Genomic DNA, 18,717 nt, shown 5'->3' on the forward strand with positions numbered 1-18,717 from the left:
GCCAGATTGTATGTTTCCAGAAATTTGTCCATTTCACCCATGTTATCCAGTTTCTTGGCATATAGTTGTTCATAGTAATATTTTTTCAAATTTTGAGATTTTTTCATTTGAAGGTAAATCTTAATGCTATTATAATCACAAATATGTTAATTTAAATGCCCAATTCTATTTATCTAAAACATACAATGCAAACATACAAATATCTATTCTCTCCACATGTCAGAGCCCATTCATTTCATGGTTTGGAAATGGGGAGAATAGATTCCCCTTAAACTGCAAGTCAGCAGGTGTTTCTTTACAGTTAACTTTAGCAAAATTCATACAAAATAGTGATTAAAAATGGTCCTCTCTACTTGTTAACTCACAAGGAAACACCTTCAAAACTGCATTTTGTTAAACATTCTATACTAAAATGTAGAAAAACTGAACTACACAAATATTGAAAAGTTAAAAATTCCTTAATTTTTTATTCCTGGTACCACTACCACAATTTACAGGGCAATATACCTGATGTAATGAAAAGAAAAAGAAAAAGACAAAGCTACAACAGATAAAAGACCTCAGGAATGTACATCTAATTGACACTACATTGCATTAATCAATAGCTGCACTTTTTGCAAATTGTGGCTATGACAGTCCTGAACAAGAAGGGTTTCCTGTTTAAGTTGCAGTAACTTTTCTGACTATGGATCATCGCTCTTTCTGTGGCAGATTTTCACAGTTCCTCTAATGCATTTGAGATGACTGTCTCAAAGTAACCTGCAGCTTTCCTGACAACTCCTCACTCTCTCTCCTGCTAAGAACTGTAGCCCTTTTCTGCTGAGTTTTTAGAACTTTCTGCTACCATACCCACCACTTCCACTACCAGATCCATAACCACCACCATAGCGGCTGCCCGAGCTTCTTCCACCAAAACTGCCCCCTTTCATGGGTCCATAATTTGACTGCTGTTGTCCACTATAATTTCCAAAATCATTATAGTTCCCACGACCACTGTAGTTACCACCAAAATTCCCCCCTTCGTTGTAACCATCATATCCTCCATCACCACCACCATATCCACCACCACCTTGGTTTCCATATCTGGGTCCACCACCATAGCCTCCTCTACTACTATAACCAGGTCCACTGCCATAGTTGCCACCATCACCTCCAAATCCATTATATCCACCATCACCTCCTCCATAACTATCTCTGCTGCCACCTTCACCATAGCCTCCTCTTCCACCAAAGTTTCCACCATGGCCAAAGTTACCTTCACCACCTCCAAGGTTTCCTCCACAACCCATAAAGTTGCCAGATCCACCTCCATGGCCTCTTTGCGATCCAGCAGACTGCATTTCTTGTTTAGAAACGGCCTTTTTCACTTCACAATTATGCCCATTAATAGTGTGGTATTTCTGAACAACAATTTTATCAACTGTATCATGATCATCAAAAGTTACAAAAGCAAATCCTCTTTTTTTCCCTCTCTGCCTATCTTCCACAACTTCTATGGTTTCAATCTTGCCATACTTTTCAAAGTAGTCTCTCAAATTATACTCTTCTGTATCTTCTTTAATACCACCAACAAAAATTTTCTTCACTGTTAGATGGGCACCAGGCTTTACAGAATCCTCTCTAGAAACAGCTCTCTTTGGTTCCACTGCACACCCATCAACCTTGGGTGGTCGAGCACACATTGTTGCATCCACCTCCTTTACACAAGAATAAGTGACAAAACCAAAGCCCCTGGAATGTTTTGTTTGGGGGTCTCTCATCACCACACAATCTGTGAGTGTGCCCCATTTCTCAAAATGTTCTCTAAAACTATCATCTGTAGTTTCAAAGCTCAAATCACCAATAAACACTTTTCTCAACTGCTCTGGTTCCTTTAGATGGTGACCCTCCTCCCCCCGGTGGTGTCGGCGATGGCCAGAGTTGGGCTGGGGGCGACCAGGTGGCGGTTTTACCTCCATTTTGAGAGCAATTTTTTTTTTTTAACAATTCGTATTTCTGTTGTATCGGCTGTTACTTCTCCTCTTTTGTGTCTGATTTTATTTATTTGGTTCCTTTCTCATTTTTCTTGATGAATCTGGTTCAAGGTTTGTCAATTTTGTTTAGCTTTTCAAAGAATCAGCTCCTCAATTCATTGATTTTTTGACTTTTTCATTTAGTCTCTATGTCATTTAATTCTGCTCTGATCTTTATTGTATCCTTCCTTCTACTTGCTCTGGGCTTTGTTTGTTGTTGTTCCTCTTGTTCTTTTAGATGTAGAGTTAGGATGTTTATATGATATTTTTTTTCTATCTTCTTTAGGTAGGCCTCTATTGCTATGAACTTCCCTCTCAGAACTGTGTTCTCTGTGTCCCATAAGTTTTGGGTTGTTGTGTGTTTATTTTCAATTATTTTCAGATACTTTTTTATTTCTTCCTTGATCTCATTGTTCATCCATTCATTTTTCACTAACATGTTATTCAGCCTCCATGTATTTGAAAGGATTTAAATTTTTCCCTGGAGGTTGGTTTCTAGTTTCCAGCCATTGTGATCTCAAATGATGCTTGATATGATTTCAGTTTTCTTGAATTTGTTAAGGCTTGTGTCCTACTTTGTGGTCTATCTTTGAAAATGATCCCTGTGTGTTTGAAAAGAATGAATACTTTGCTTCTTTGGTGTGAAATGTTCTGTAAATATCAGTTAAGTCCATTAGATCAAGAGTGTTTTTCAATGCTACAATATCCTTGTTGATTCTTTGTTTGGAAGATCTATCCATTGTTTACAGTAGGGTGTTAAAATCCCCTACAATGACTGCATTGCTCCCAATTTCCTTCTTAAAGTCTTCCAAGATTTTCCTTACGTATTTAGGTGCTCCTATGTTGGATGTGTATAGGTTTACAAGGGTTGTTTCCTCTTGTTGGCCAACTCCCTTAAGAATTATGTAGTGACCTTCTTTGTCTTCTGTTATGGCCTTTATTTTGAGGTCTATTTTGTCTGATATAAGTATTGCTACCCCAGCTTATTTTCATGGAATCTTTTTTCCACCCCTTCACTTTCAACCTCTGTAAATCTTTTTTTCTGAGGTGAATTGCTTGTAGACAGCATATATTCAGAATATTTGCTTATCCACTCAGCTACCATTTACTTTTGGATTGGAGTGTTTAATCCATTTACATTTAAGGTTATTATTGTTAGGTGCTTGTTTATTGCCCTTTTTCCCTTCACATCTTTGTTCTTCTCTCTCTCTCTCTCTCTCTCTCTCTCTCTCTCTCTCTCTTTTCCTCCCTCGTCTTCTTAAATAAGTTCCTTTAGCATCTCTTGCAATGCTGGTTTGGTGGAGATGTACTGTTTTAGGCTTTTTTTTTTTTTTTTTTTTTTTTGGTCTAGGAAGCTCTTTATTTTGCCTACCATTTTCAATGAAAGCAATGCTGGATAGAGTAGTCTTAGTTGGAAGTCTTTGCTTTTCATTATAGGAATATTTCATGACATTCCCTTCTAGCTTATAGTGTTTCTGTTGAGAAATCAGCTGATGGCATTATTGGAGTTCTCTTGCATGTTGCTAGCTGTTTCTCCCTTGCTGCCTTGAAGATTCTCTCTTTGCCTTTAAATTTTGTCATTTTAATTATGATGTGTCTTGGAGTGTGCCTCATTGTGTTCATCTTGATTGGGACCTCTGTGCTTCCTATACTTTCATGACTTACTTATTTTTACCCACAAAGCTGCGATCTCTGACCAGGCTCTCTGTGGCTGCAGGTGCCACACACGAGGTAATTACCCTTCAACCTAATAAATCTCCTTACTGCTCATTGTGAAGTGTCTTTTGTACTCGTTGGCTTCCAAACTTCATAAAAACTAAGATTCCATTGAATGTTTAGTTTATTTTTCAGAAGATCAGCCAAGTATCTGAGTTAGGGGCAAGAGCAAGTGGACTCAGCTTCTACCAACTTGACAGCCATCTTCATTCCCAAGGATCTTAATTCTCTCGCCAAATATGTATTTGAGAGGTTTTTCCAAATGGCTGTTATGGCAGGGCTTTCATCAACACTTATTTATGCCTCCTTCTACACTGGTCATGACACTAGAATGTTAGCATTGCTGGTCTGGGTTTCTCTTCACAGCTACAGAGGTTTCTGGCTATTTGGGAAGAGAAAAAAGAAGAGGCCAAGGGCGGCATTTTTGTATGTTTTGTTTCGTTGATTTTTTGTTTGTTTGTTTGGCTCAGTGCCTATAGTCAAAATCAGCAGTAAAGTTTTTCTTTGCTGTCTTACAACAACCCATTTTCCCATTCCCCTACATGGGACCCAATTTTTCTTTCTTTTTTTTAAAAAAGATTTTATTTATTTATTTTTAAGAGAGATGGGCAGGGAAGGAGAAAGAGAGGGAGAGAAACATCAATATGGGGTTGCCCCTTGTGTGCCCCTCCTGGGGACCTGGCCTGCAACCCAGGCATTTGCCCTGACTGGGAATCAAACTGGCAGCCCTTTGGTTTGCAGGCCCATGCTCAATCCACTGAGCTATACCAACCAGGGCCCAATTTTTCTTATCACAGAAGAAAAGTATCTCATAAATAAATTTGATAAGGAATTTCATATGTTACTCTTCTGGAGGTATTTTTACTTCTAAGTGGATATTCAGAGGAGGCAATTCTTAACCCAAAGAAGATATTATCAGTGGCAGATTTCCAGATATGATTTCTTGGGGGTATGGGGAAGATATCTGGGGAAAGGGAAGGATGGCTTAAGTCATGGCATTTGAATAACCACCTACTCTAAATATACGTAAGTGTGATACTTGTAAGTGACTAGTAGTTACCCTCCTTAAGTTTGGTCTATATTGGCATAATGCGATCACTTCTCTGTGACTTAGCCACCTGCATTTGGTTTTTTAAGTGTTATTGTCACATGCTGAACCAATGGGAAAAGTTGTTGTTGAATTGGCACTGGTCACACTGAAATAGCCATGGAAATAAACTCATTACCCTAATTTGTGACTAGCCATCATATATTAACCTAAAAAAAAACTGTATGTAGAGTGTTAAGAACATAAAAGTGCTGCTTTCTTGATATTTCTTGAAATGCAGTCAAACTTAAGTAAATTTATAAAATACACAGTTTGTCAGAAAGGGCTCTAAACTCCCTGAACTCTTCCATTTCTGGAGACATCTCTGTGACTCCGAGGTACTCAAAACTTGTCCCAATTTCTTTAGCAAATCTGCTTCTCTTCCTTCACTCTGGGTGTCAGTCACTGAAAGAATATGAGTATTTTTCAAGATGGTGTTCTGTGTAACACACTTGGTAAAGTAAGTTCCTATGGAAAATACATTTAGGAGAACTGTGTTTCCAATAGTGCCTTTTAGAATGTTGCCATTCATATAAACATATTAAAATCTTGGAAAAGTTCTATGGTGAAGAAATCTGCTTAACTTTGTTTATCCCAACATCTTGCCAACTAAGTTGACTCTTTTGTAAGATAACACAATTCTTTTAAAAATCCCTCAGATCTAATGTCCTATGGACCAAAACTTGGAGAATTCTGGCACACATGCTGTACTCTCCAAGGTGTCTCTATTTTTTTTAAAAAAACTGATACAAATTATTAAAAGAAAAAGTATATTCATAAAGGTAGATTTTTAGCACTCCTCCAAGGGTTGGTTAAGGTGATATTCTTTTATTTTTTTAATGTATTCATTTTTAACCATCAAAATGATCCCAATGAACATTAATCTTGGATAATATCAGCCTACAAATTTTGAGGAATAGCTTAATGTAGTAGCAGTTATACAGGCTTTGTAATTGGATAAAGCTGTCTTTAAATCCAGTTAATTCACTGATTAGTTGTGTCATCTTTTGCAATTGAATTAGTGTTTTAATAATCTCATTTTTTAATCTGTGAAATGGGGGTGATACTAATATCACAAGTTTTTGGAGCTTAAGTAATATAATACATATAAAATCTCTGGAGTATTTTCTATCTTCATCACATAAATAAGTTTAATCCTTTCTACAAGTATACTTTATCAGGAAAAGAGTATTTCATAAATTTTGTGTCTTCACAAAAACATTGTTAATTTTTAAAAGGAAATGTTTACTCATTTGCAGAACTAATAAAGCAAAATTTTCCATGAGTTGTCATGTGTATATAAAGAGCCATTCTTTTCTTGTACTTACTTATTAAACTTCAAGCCTCAAAAAACAGTAAGTTGTTATGACCTTGCCACCAATAGCTCAAGCTCTTGCTATTAAATGTGGGATGCCTCACATACCATTCCAAACTATTGGCTTTTAGTAACAAATGAATTATTAAACGTCAAATTGTTATTTCCCATGACAGTTTCCAAATGGACTGGATCTGCACTAACAAGTAGTGAAATGTGCCTCCAGCCGCCTTGCAGCTGTGGAAGAAACGGATTGTGACTCCAGTGGACTCATTTTACCTGGCAGCAGAGCACTGGAAGGCTCGCACATATGTCAACACACATTTCTCTTCCAATTTCCTTGAGTTCCTTCTTGAAATATTTCTTGTTTAAAGAGAAAATTAAGGGCTATTCAAAGCAGTGGATTTTTATAAGGACATTTCAAGTACAATGAAATCCAGATAGTTTACTTATACAGTGTCTATGTTGTTGATTAAAATTAATAGACTCTATTCTCTTAGTTTTCCACCATTCTCCTTCCTATTTCACCCTCTAAATGAGTATGTTGAAGAATAATAAATTCATTAAGTAAATTAGTTATAAACAAATAGCATCTAATGTCTCCAAGCAAAGAAAAAAATTAGAATATATGTTAAGCTAGGTTCTCTTTGTAATTCAAATGAGAAGGTAAATAAGTTTTTAGATCAAGTATAAATTATTATTATATGTGTTGATGAACAACTTTTACTGGGGCATAGGTCCTCCCTCTCAAAAGTGTAACATTATCAATTAATCATGGCTTTCAAATGGCATGAATAAAGGGTGACACATTATTAAATTAAAGCAAATTATTGTCCAGGGAAATACATTGATCAGTTGCCTCCTGTATGCACCTGAGTGGGGATCAAACCTGAAACCTAGCTATGTTCCCTGCCTAAAGATCGAACCTGCAATCTTTTGGTGCACAGGACTACAGTCCAACCAACTGAGAAACTCAGCCAGGGCTTTTTTTTTTTTCCATTTTAAATAATTTTTATTTTTCAATTACAATTGACATGAGTTATTATGTTTGTTTCATGTATACACCACAGTGATTAGATAGACATTATATAACTTACTACATGATCATCCTGATAAATCTCGTACCCATCTGACACCACATGCACTTAATAGATTATTGTCTATATTACCTGTGCTGTACTTTACATTCCCATGACTATTCTGTAACAACAAATTTGTACTTCTTAATCCATTTACCTTTTTCACCCATCCCCCATCTGGCAACTCTCAAAATGTTCTCTGTATCTCTGAGTCTGTTTTGTTCTGCTCATTTGTTTATTTTGCTTTATGGCTCAAGTGTTGATAGATAGGTATTTATTGTCATTTTATTATTCATATTTGTTGTTGTTCTTCTTTTTCTTCAATAATACTCTTTAACATTTTATATAATACTGGATTAGTGGTGATAAACTCTTAGCTTTTTCTTGTATGGGAAGATCTTTATCTGTCCTTTGATTCTAAATGATAGCTTTGCTGAGTAGAGTAATATTAATTGTAGGTCCTTCCTTTTCATCACTTTGAATGCCAATTCCTCTGGTAAATTTTCTTTTGAGAAATCAGCTGACAGTCTTATTGGAGCTTCCTTGTAGGTAACTAACTGCTTTTCTTTGCTGCTTTTAAGATTCTTTCTTTGCCTTTAACCTTTGGCATTTTAATTATGATGTGCCCTGGCATGCGCCTCTTTGGGTTCATCTTGTTTGGGACTCAGTATACTTCCTGGACTTGTATGTCTCTTTTCCTTCACCAAGTTAGGGAAGTTTTCTGTCATTATTGTTTTTCAAATAGGTTTTCAATTTATTGTTCTCTCCATTCTCCTTCTAGCAACCCCATGATGTGAATATTTGTATGCCTTAAGTTTTCCACAAGGCTCCTTACACTATCCTCATTTTTTTTGGTTTCTTTTTTCTTTTGCTATTGGGACTGGGTGTTTTTCATTTCCTTGTGTTCCAAATCATTGATTTGATTCTTGGCTTCATCGTCTCTACTGTTGTTTCCCTGTAACAAACTTTTAACTAGACTTATAAAAAAACAAAGAGGACCCCAATAAATAAAATCAGAAATGAAACAGGAAATAAAAACTGACACCAAAGAAGTACAAAGGATTGTAAGAAAATATGTCCAACCATATGCCGACAAATTGGACAACATGGATTAAATGGATAGATGCTTAGAAACACAAAATCTTCCAAAACTCAATGAGGGAAAACTAAAAGTGTTTCTCTTAAGATCAGGAACAGGGCGGAATGTCTGCTTTCACCACTTTTATTGAACATAGTACTGGAAGTCCTAGCCACAGCAATCAGACAACAAGAAGAAATAAAAGGAATCCAAATTAGAAAGGAAGAGGTAAAACTCATAATTTGCAGATGACAATATACTGTATATAAAGAACCCTAAGGATTATACCAAAAAAACTAGTAGAACTGATAAATAAATTCAGTGAAGTAGCAGAATATAAAATAAATGTTCAGAAATAGGTTGCATTTTTTCTACACCAATAGTGAACTGTCAGAAAGTAAAACTAAGAAAATAATACAATTTACGGTTGCATCAAAAGTACCTACAAATAAATTTAACCATGGAGGTAAAATACCTGTACTTGGAAAATTATAAGACACTGAAGAAGAAATTGAAGAAGATACAAATAACTGGAAGCATTTATCATGTTCATGGGTAAGAGGAATTAACATCATTGAAATGTCCATACTACCCAAAACAATGTGTTGATTCAATACAATTTCTATCAAAATACCAATGGCATTATTTCATAGAACTAGAACAAATAATCCAAAATTTTGTATAGAACCACTAAAAACCCTGAGTAGCCACTGAAATTTTGAGAAAGAAGAATAAAGTTGGAGGCATAATGCTATCTTGTATCAAACTATACTACAAGGCTATAGTAATCAAGATGATATGTTGATGGCATAGAAACAGACATATAGATCAATGTAACAGAATATATAGAGCCCAGAAATAAACCCAAGACTATGGAAAAATAAAAGCAGAAGGAAACTAGATGATTCACATTATCAAATTAGACAATCTTGTTTTCTCTACTTTTCCTCTGGATTTGCAGATCTGTTAGCCAATAAATCCTTTTAATGGCTTAAACCAGTTTGAGTTTTGAATTAATTATAACAAAATACATAAACTAATATATTCTCAACATTAAGGAGGAAATTGATTGTTTTTATATGTAGGACTAAAAATTAGAAACATTCTACTTTGTTATGTAGTCATTAAAATGCCAAACTGCTTGTGACCTGAGGATCCATAGATTTTTCATGCCACAGAACACTTGTATAATATCCAAAGTATGTTTACTGAAGTTTTCTATAACATTATAAAGGAAATTTTCATTCATAACACCCAGGAAGGCTTAAAAATATTCTCCTCCCCAAAGCCTCATGTAAGGCAGATGACTACATCCCTCCACATATCTTCATAAATACCTAGAGATTTTTTCTTAAATCAATTGATATTGGGCTTTAATTTTTAGCCTAATATTTCCCTCTGCTTTCCTCTTTCCTATTTTTACTTTTCCATGAGAAACTCTCATTTAACCAATTTGATAAAATATTCAGTCTGGTTTTAGTCCTTTCATTCATTATATCCATTAACCTGATCTGTATCACAATGGCCTAGGAATCTAGCTAACAGTAAAATAATCCTCCTCAGTTGGAAGAAACCTTGAATATTTGTCATTCTTCCTCTCTGTTACATTTATAATATTGTAGTCTTAGAATTTTAGAAATTTAGGCCTAAGAGGTGCTTTAAAGTTAGACAAATTAATTCTAGCTGGATGATTTGTTGGTCTTCATATAGTGAAAATAAAATGAAGCCACAATAAACAATTAAAAACTTTCTATTTTTAATTGTTTGAGCTACTAAATAACCAATTTTCAGGGATCTCTTGGTCATTTTCTATATTGTTGGAAGATTGTGGGACAGGAGCAAAGCTGCTAAAAATTTATATGATAAATGATATCTTTTGATAACTACTCAATTCTTCTTTCAGTTATTTTTATGTCCCTAATCCTAAAACCTGTCATCCTCTCATTATGTGAGAAAATGTATGGTGTTTTCATTTTACCCTAGAAACAGAGGGCTCAAAAGCAGCACTCAACTGAGATTAAGATTTTAAATTTTCTACCTAAGCCTGTAAATAACAGTCATATTAAGCTACAATTCAAAAGAATAAATTATTGAATTATTTAATTAATTTTACTTTCAATATTAAGCATTTTTTCAAGTTGTATGCCAGCTTTATCGAAATCAGATGCTAGTTGATGTTTCTGCTCTTCATGGTCTAGGCAAGGGAAAAATTATGTAACCTCAATGATATACAAGACAGCACCATGTCTTTATTTCCCCACAGAAACATCAAAATAAATAAATAAATAAAAACAAGAAGAAAATCTACCAAAAATGGCTTAAACAATCTTATAGAAGTTCTGGAAAGCAGTCGAATATCTATAACAATAGGAGGAAGGGAGTAATGAAGAATAAAATAAAGATAAATAAAGAAGAAAAACACAGAGAAACTAAACAAAACAAAGGTTTGGTTTTTTCAAAAGATCAATTAAATCTTTAACTAGATTGACTGAGAAAAGAGAGTAGAACTTAACTTACTATAATTGGAAATGAGAATAGGGACATTACTACTGGTTCTACAACAGTAAAAATGATCATTAGAAGTATTGTGAGCAATATTAATCCAAAAACTTTTATAATTACGTTGAAGTGGACAATTCTTAGAAACACTGAACATACAGAGATTGAATTTAAAAATAGAAAATATGAATATACCTATAACTAGTAATTAGATTGAATCAATAATCAAAAACCTTCAAAAATGTAATGCTCTGGACTAGATGGATTCATTACTGAATTCTACAAAATACAAAACAACTGATGCTAGTGGTTCTGAAACTCTAACAAACAATTGAAGAGGAGAAAGGATTTTCAGTTGTTCTATGAGACTAACATTATCTTGATCCCCAAACCAGAGGGAGACTACAAGAAAACTACAGACTAATAACTCTTATGAATGTTGATAATCCTCAACTAAATATTAACAAAATGATTTCAGCAGCATATTAAAATGATTATACAGCAAAACATGTGGGTTATATTTCTGTAATGTAAGGATAGTTCAACATATTATAGTCAGTCAATGTAATATTAAGAGAATGAAAAAAATCATACAATCATCTCAATTGATGCAGAAAAAGTATTTGATACTATATGACTTTTCATGATAAAAACATTAAACAAACTAGAAATAGAAAGAACATTTTTAAACATAATACAAGCTATACATGAGAACCACACAGCTACTGAAAATCTTTCCCCTAAGATCAGAAATAAGGCAGATGCCTGCTTTGCCAATTCTATTTAAGACAGTATTGGAAGTTTTATCTAAAACAATTAGATAAAATTAAAAAATCTAATTCTGAAAGAGAAAGTAAAATTATCATTGTTTACATAGGATAAGATCTTATAGGTAGGTAATTGTAAATATTCCACTAAAACCTGTCAAAACTAATAAATAATTTATAAAAACTGCAGGATACAAAATCAATACACAAAATTCAGCTGTGTTTCTATACATTAGCAATGAACAATCTGAGAAAAGAAATTGAGAAAACAACTCCATTTGCAACAGAATCAGAATGAATAAAATATTAAGACTAAATTTAACTGAAGAAGTGTAACATCCATACACTGAAAACTATAAAACATTCTTGGAAGAAATGAAAGAAGACATAAATAAATGAAAAGATATTCCATGTTCATGAAATAAAAGGCTTAATTTTGTTAAGATGTGAATACTACTCAAAGCAATCTACAGATTCAAGGCAGGTCCTTTTCTTTCAAAACCACATTTATTTGTAGAAATAGAAAAATCTAACCTAAGGTTTATAGGGAATCTCAAGGGACCCCCAATAGCCAAAACAATCCTGAAAAAGAACCAAGCTAGGGGCCTAACACTTCCCTAATTACAAAACTTACTACAAAAATACTGTAACTAAAAATGGTGTGATACTGACATAAAGACAAAAAATATACCAAAGAAATATAACAGAGGCTTTAGAAATGAACCCTCATGCCCTGGGTGGTCTGGCTCAGTGGACTGAGTGCTGGCCTGTGAACCAAGGGATCTCTAGTTCAATTCCCAGTGGGTTGCTGGTTTGATTCCCAGTTGGGCACATGTCTGGGTTGTGGGCCAGGGCGCCAGTGGGGGGTGCACAAGAAGCAACCACACATCGATGCATCTCTCCCTCTCTTTCTCCCTCCCTTCCCCTCTCTTTAAAAATAAATAAATAAAATCTTTTTAAAAAATGAAAAAGAAATAAATCCTCACACATATAGTCAAATGATTTCCAACAAGTTGTCAAGACTATTCAATGGGGAAAACATAGTCATCAACAAAAACTGTTGGGAGAACTCAATACCCGCATGCAAAAGAGGTATTTCAAAAGTATATTAACCTAGATGCACAGAAACAATGGGCAGGCCTTGATTAAGGCAAAGATAAACCTTTCACTAAAGCAGTTATGTGCCTGGACCATGAGTACCCACCAGGAGACCTACCCAGCTAGGAATTTATGATCAGAAAACCCTGTGAGGTTATTTTCCATAGAACATTTTTTTCTTTTTTATTGAATTTATTGGGGTGATATTGGTTAGTAGAGTTATATAGGTTTCAGGTGTACAACTCTACAATACACCATGTGTATGTTGTATCGTTTATTCACCACCCCAAGTCACTCCTTCCATCATCACTTATCCCACTGATACCTTCTTCTACTTCCCCCACCCTTTTTCCCCCTGGTAATCATTATACTGTTGTCTGTGTCTATGAACAAAATAGAAACAGACTCATAGCTAGAGAACAGACTGACAGCTATCAGAGAGGATGGAGGTTGTGGGGCTGGTGAAAAATGTGGAGGGATTAAGCAAAAAAGAACATTTATTTCTCACATGTGTTACCTAGTTGAGTAAAATTCATAGATAGACTAATGGTTTCCAAGGTCTGGGTGGAGATGATAGAGACTTATTGTTTAATGGATATGGAGTTTCAGTTTGGGAAGATGAAAAAGTTCTGGAGATGGATTGTGGTGATGGTTGCACAGCAATGTGAGTGTATTTAATTCCACTGACTTGTATATTTAAAATGTTAAATTATATTTTTAAATATTTTACCACAATAAAAATAATATCTAAGCAAGGTTAGTTACATCTACCATCTAAGATTTATTAGCTAAAGAGAAGGTCTCTAACTGCTGTTGAATTAGACCTGCAAGCAGAGGAAAAGGAAATTATAATTGACTTGGCTTGGGTCACAGACCACCCGTATGGCCATGTGGAGTAAGGTTAGATAATGTGACTAAATAAAAAATACCATGAGAAATTGAGGAAAGGCAGTATATCAAAAGAAGGTTAAGTTAGGCTACCAGAATCTGAGAAGGAATGTGGGTAGGAAAAAAATGAAAGTTAGTTTCCTTGTTTTTCTGCCTCTGATTTCTGGGTATGTTAGGGGTCCAACCCACTTCCCGCAGGCTGCATGTGGCCCAGAATAACTATGAATGTGGCCCAACACAAAATTGTAAATTTATGTAAAACCTTTCTTTTACTCATCAGTTTCCATTCATGTTTATGTATTTAACATGTGGCCTAAGACAACTCTTCTTCCAGTGTGGACCAGAGATGCCAAAAGGTTGGATACCCCTGGCTCTAGATTTTTGTTCTGCACTATCTTGCATTTCTTTCTTAAGGCAGTCTCATGCTAGCTCATATTTGAAGTTATGTTCCTTTTCCTTGATTTCTATAAAGACAACACCCATATAGGGTTTTTTTCTTCTCTTTTTTAAAAGATTTTATTTATTTATTTATTTTTCTGGAGAGAGGGAAGGGAGGGAGAAAGAGAGGAAGAAAACCATTGATATGTGAGAGAAACATCGACTGGTTGCTTCTCACACACAGACTCACAACACAGATATGAGCACCAACCAAGAATTGAATTGTAGACCTTCCATTTTATGGGACAACACTCAACCAACTGAGCTATGCTGATCATGGCTCATATAGGGTTTTTGTAGTAAAAATTTCTGAAGGATTGTAGGGAAAGAAGGTGTCTCATTTCAGCAATGCAAGGGATTTAAAATTTGAGTAATTGATAATTCTTTTCTGAAAGAGTTCCTTGGCTATTTGAAATAGCTCAGGCTTAGACTCTCACCTTATTTTTTGTTCTCTCTACTCCCTCTGCTTTCTCTAGACTGTTCACTCCTGTCCCCCAAGAGTGAATATAGTATAGTCAATATTTCCCATTGTGTCATTCAGAGCAATTTAGCACTGCTTTTATACTCTGTCACTAGATGCGGGGCCTATTTCAGGCTTATTCTTCCACACCCAAATGGATTTTTTCCAGGTATTTCAACTCTGGCTTAGAATCATATTTAGAAAAAATCTGTTACTCTTATCACTTATGGTATTTAGTAAACACTCATCAATATGATTAGTAAATGCTATTCTTTGTATCTATCATGAAAAGAATTGTTGGGTAGAACTTTATAATACAAAATGTGATGCATTTGTATTTTCCCCAGCAATGGGGGGACCTTACTCCTTACTTCTCCATTGGAAGCCCATGAACTTCTCCTCTGATAATGATAGCACCTTAGGAAGGTGGCACCTTCCTAAATGGCAGGCAGAGTAACTCCAGAGAAATTGCCTCAAAAGCTCTCTAAATCTAAACTTGCAAAAAAAAGGATAACAAATATTAAAAACCCTGTGAGGGTCTTTGATATACTCAAAAGCAACCTTGCTACTATGTTGCTAGAATGCTGTACTTTAACTTCTGGGGACATATTTCAGCTTATATTCTTGGAAATGGCTAATGTCCAAATGCAATCAGAAGAGTAATCCAGCATCCAAAACAAGAGAGTAATCAACCTATCTTCAGCATCCAAATAAAATGGCTTGTCTGAATTAGTGTCTGTTAGCTCAACATAGAGGCATAGGTTAAACTCATAGAATATTATAGCTGAAAAGGACATTAGGGAGAATCTGATAAACTGTCCTCAATTTTACCTGAGGAAACTGAGGCCAAGAGAATTTTGTTGACAACTTAGTCATCATGGTAATACTGAATTGAATCTAAAATCTAGGTCTCCTGACTGTTAGTCTATTGCTTTTCTAGTTATACCAGCAGCAAGACTGCTTCCTCCTAAGCTAGTTTTGCCCAAAGCCCTTACTCAATATTTTAGACATCGTAGGACCTTCTTATTCACTGTTGAAACCAACACATTTTTAAGGGCAATAAAGTATTTTTACATCAGTGGAACCAAAATATACTATGAAAAGGCTAACAGTATTTACAGTTTGTCATTCTGATATTTTGTCTATAAGTAAATAAAAAAGCCTGTGGGAGTACCTTGGGGTAATAAAATTTAATCACTGAGCACTTAAGGGTATTTATTCTTAATTGGTGGGTGATTAAAAATGCTCAAGGTTAATAGCTATGTTTTCAAAGCCAGTAATTCCCTTTACCCAAAGCTTCCCCTGTAGCATTGGCCACACCCATCAATCAGTTCCTTCCCGTAACCAATAGGATAACAAATTTAGGAGCATAACCCTAAGGGGATTTCGAAATGAGGATAACTATCTTAACTATGATTGTAACTTTTCTTTAAAAATTTGGTCATCTTCAAAGTGCTTTATTCTTTCTCTCTTTTATATCCAAATGGTGTGGTTTTGTCATATAGATGTAAACCTAAATGGTATTTTTTCTAAGGCCCATAAAACTGATAAAGTTTACAATTTACTTTTAAGGCTGGTTCTGGTTTTAAAAACTTTTTGGCTAGGCATTTCAAAAATTAGTACATAAAATTAAAACTGATTTGCTAACTATTATGAACATTAGCTCCGCAACAGCTAGTGACCAAGGCATGTTCAATATATATGATAAAGACCTTAAGTAAATGTTCAAATTGGAAGGGATCTTAGAGACTCTTCACTCATGCTAAAGCTGGTGAACTGAAGAGATCTGGAGTGACTGAATGACCTGCCCCAAAGTCACATAACTCAGTTAAATCTACGACCTGATATTTTGATGTCTGTCAATCATTTAGCTATGCTAGACCAGTTTTTATCTGAACAAAATATTACAGTGTCAATTTAACATGTGTATAAAAAATAATCTAAGGGAAAGCCCGTAAGTCAAGTTTGTGTTCATTTGGCAAGCTTGTGTTTTTTAAGTCTGCAAAGCAAATGAAAACTTATTGCTGAAAATAAATATCATTAATATGAGAAGTGTAAGAAATGTACCCATGCGTTAGAATGAGCTATCCTCTAACCAAATCCCAACTGCTTTTTTATTCTTTAGTAATCTTTGGTAAATTCTTCTGTAGAAATCAAGTCATTAATAACCTTATGATTACTATACAGGTGAATATAGGAATTGTTTACACTAATCATTTATAAATTTTGAAAATCTCATCACTGAAAGTAGTTTGTGGGTGTGTGTGCAATTGTTATTTATCTACTTTTGTCAATAGTAATGTGTTCACACAGTAAATGAAAATTGAGTTCAAAGATTGATTTATTTAAAATCACTCAGTGGCAAAATTTATTCCCACATGTCAATTCTCTCCTTTCAATTATTTTGCCTTGTTGTGTCTTGTAAAAGAAAAACAGAAAAATATATTGCATTCCTAATTAACATTTAAGTAATACATTTAATTAATGAAAACAGATTTGTCATTTTGTTCTGATTATCTGGAAGGGTTAAGCAACATGAGATTTTTGCAAAACATGAAATTTGGGGCATGGCCTAGAGAGGTCTTTTGGAAAATGCTGTTAGTGGCTCTTGGCAGGATGCTTCATGGTAAGCTCAGGGATCTTAATATGTGGATGTATGTAAGCATTTCCAGTAGGCTGAAGCCACAACTCATAGGTACGATTTCATAATAATTCTTATAATGAAGTAGAACATTAAAACAGAAAAAAAAACCAAGTTCTACTTAAAAACCAAACCCATTAGCTTTTGGTTAATCATGATGAAATAATGATGTCTGTGAGTAATTTTCCTTTTACTAATCTCAGTAGCCTTTGCTTAATCCTCAGATTTGTTCATGAGAAATAATTACCACCACTTATATATTACCCAGTCAAGAATCAGAACATGTTAATAGCCTAGGGTATCAAACTACTGAATTTTTCCTCCTTTTGATTGCCTGATTACTTGGCTTGCACTTGACTCAAACCCATTCTATTCTTTAAGAAGATCATTGAATTCCATTGGGTAAATATATCACAGTTTTTTGATCCACTCATTCACTGATGGGCACTTAGGTTGCTTCCAGTACTTGGCTCTTGTAAATCATGTTGCTATGAACATTGGGGTTCATAGGTTCTTTTGGATTGGTGTTTCAGGGTTCTTAGGGTATAATCCCAGAAGTGGAATTGATGGGTCAAAGAGCAGTTCCATTTTTAGTTTTCTGAGGAAATTCCATACTGTTTTCCACAGTGGCTGCACCAGTCTGTATTCCGACCAACAATGTACTAGGGTTCCCTTTTCTCCGCATCCTCTCCAACATTTGTTTGTTGATTTGTTTATGTTGGCCACTCTGTCTACGCAGCAGAGAGAAAGAAGGAGCTTATACCCTTTGGGTCAGCATGGATGCAACTGGAGAGCATTATGCTAAATGAAATAAGCCAGGTGGTGAGGGACAAATACCATATGATCTCACCTTTAACTGGAATGTAATCAACAAAAGAAAAAAGCAAACAAAATATAACCAGAGACACTGAAATTAAGAACAATGTAACAATAGCCAGAGGGGAGTGGGGAGGGGATAGTGGGGAGAGGGGTTTATAGGAGCTACTATAAAGGACACAAGGACAAAATCAAGGGAGAGGGTAGAGGTGGGGGAGGGAGGTGGGAATGGCTGGGGTGGGGTGGAGGGATGGGGAGAAAACACAGAAAATTGTAACTGAATAAAAATAAATAAAAAATAAAAAATTTATAATAGCAAAAAAAAGAAGCTTATTGAGAAAAGGTATTTTTCTTTACTTTGAAAATTAATCATAGGAAAAGTCAAAAGAGAGAAGGGATACTCTTCTCTGCTGCATAGAAAGAAACCCAGATTTTTATATGACATCTCCTGATTTTAAGATACTGGAAACTAATGTAAATGTATTTAAAAACACTGTGTAAGCCAAAAAATTAAAAACATCTCTGGGTCAGCTTCATTTCATGTTTTCTGTAAGCATACTGAATGAGTACACCACAGCAAATTTGAGGACATATAGTGGGAACATATAAGTATTTCAAGCAAGCTATACTAGTTCTAAGCCTTAGTGGCTGGTCTTGCTTCTATCTAGTCCCTAGTATTGCCCCATTAAAACATTCACCTGCTCTTGAAATAAAGGAAAGGACACATTTTTGAAAAAGGAAAAGAGGGTCTGGTGAACATTCACTAATAATAGTCATGATAGTAATTGCTATTTATTGAACACAAATTGTGGCCAAGGGATCT

At 34.9% G+C, this 18,717-nt stretch overlaps 1 protein-coding gene across 2 annotated transcripts; it reads right to left on the reverse strand.

Annotated features, from left to right (window-relative positions):
- Positions 1-400: 400 nt before the first annotated feature.
- Positions 401-1,958, reverse strand: LOC112310765 (heterogeneous nuclear ribonucleoprotein A3-like). 2 transcript variants are annotated; one of them, XM_024567058.4, is made up of 2 exons: positions 1,145-1,958; positions 401-1,018 (listed from the first exon to the last, which is right to left on the reverse strand). In XM_024567058.4, exons 1-2 carry the CDS (start codon positions 1,956-1,958, stop codon positions 828-830), a joined length of 1,005 nt encoding a protein of 334 aa, XP_024422826.2. In that variant the 3' UTR covers positions 401-827. The 2 variants fall into 2 exon arrangements, with proteins under 2 accessions (XP_024422826.2, XP_024422824.2); XM_024567056.4 differs by having other exon boundaries at positions 401-1,958.
- Between the last annotated feature and the right edge of the window lie 16,759 nt (positions 1,959-18,717).

The sequence above is a fragment of the Desmodus rotundus genome, chromosome X (assembly GCF_022682495.2).
Source record: "Desmodus rotundus isolate HL8 chromosome X, HLdesRot8A.1, whole genome shotgun sequence".
In the NCBI taxonomy this organism is placed as follows: Eukaryota; Metazoa; Chordata; class Mammalia; order Chiroptera; family Phyllostomidae; genus Desmodus; species Desmodus rotundus.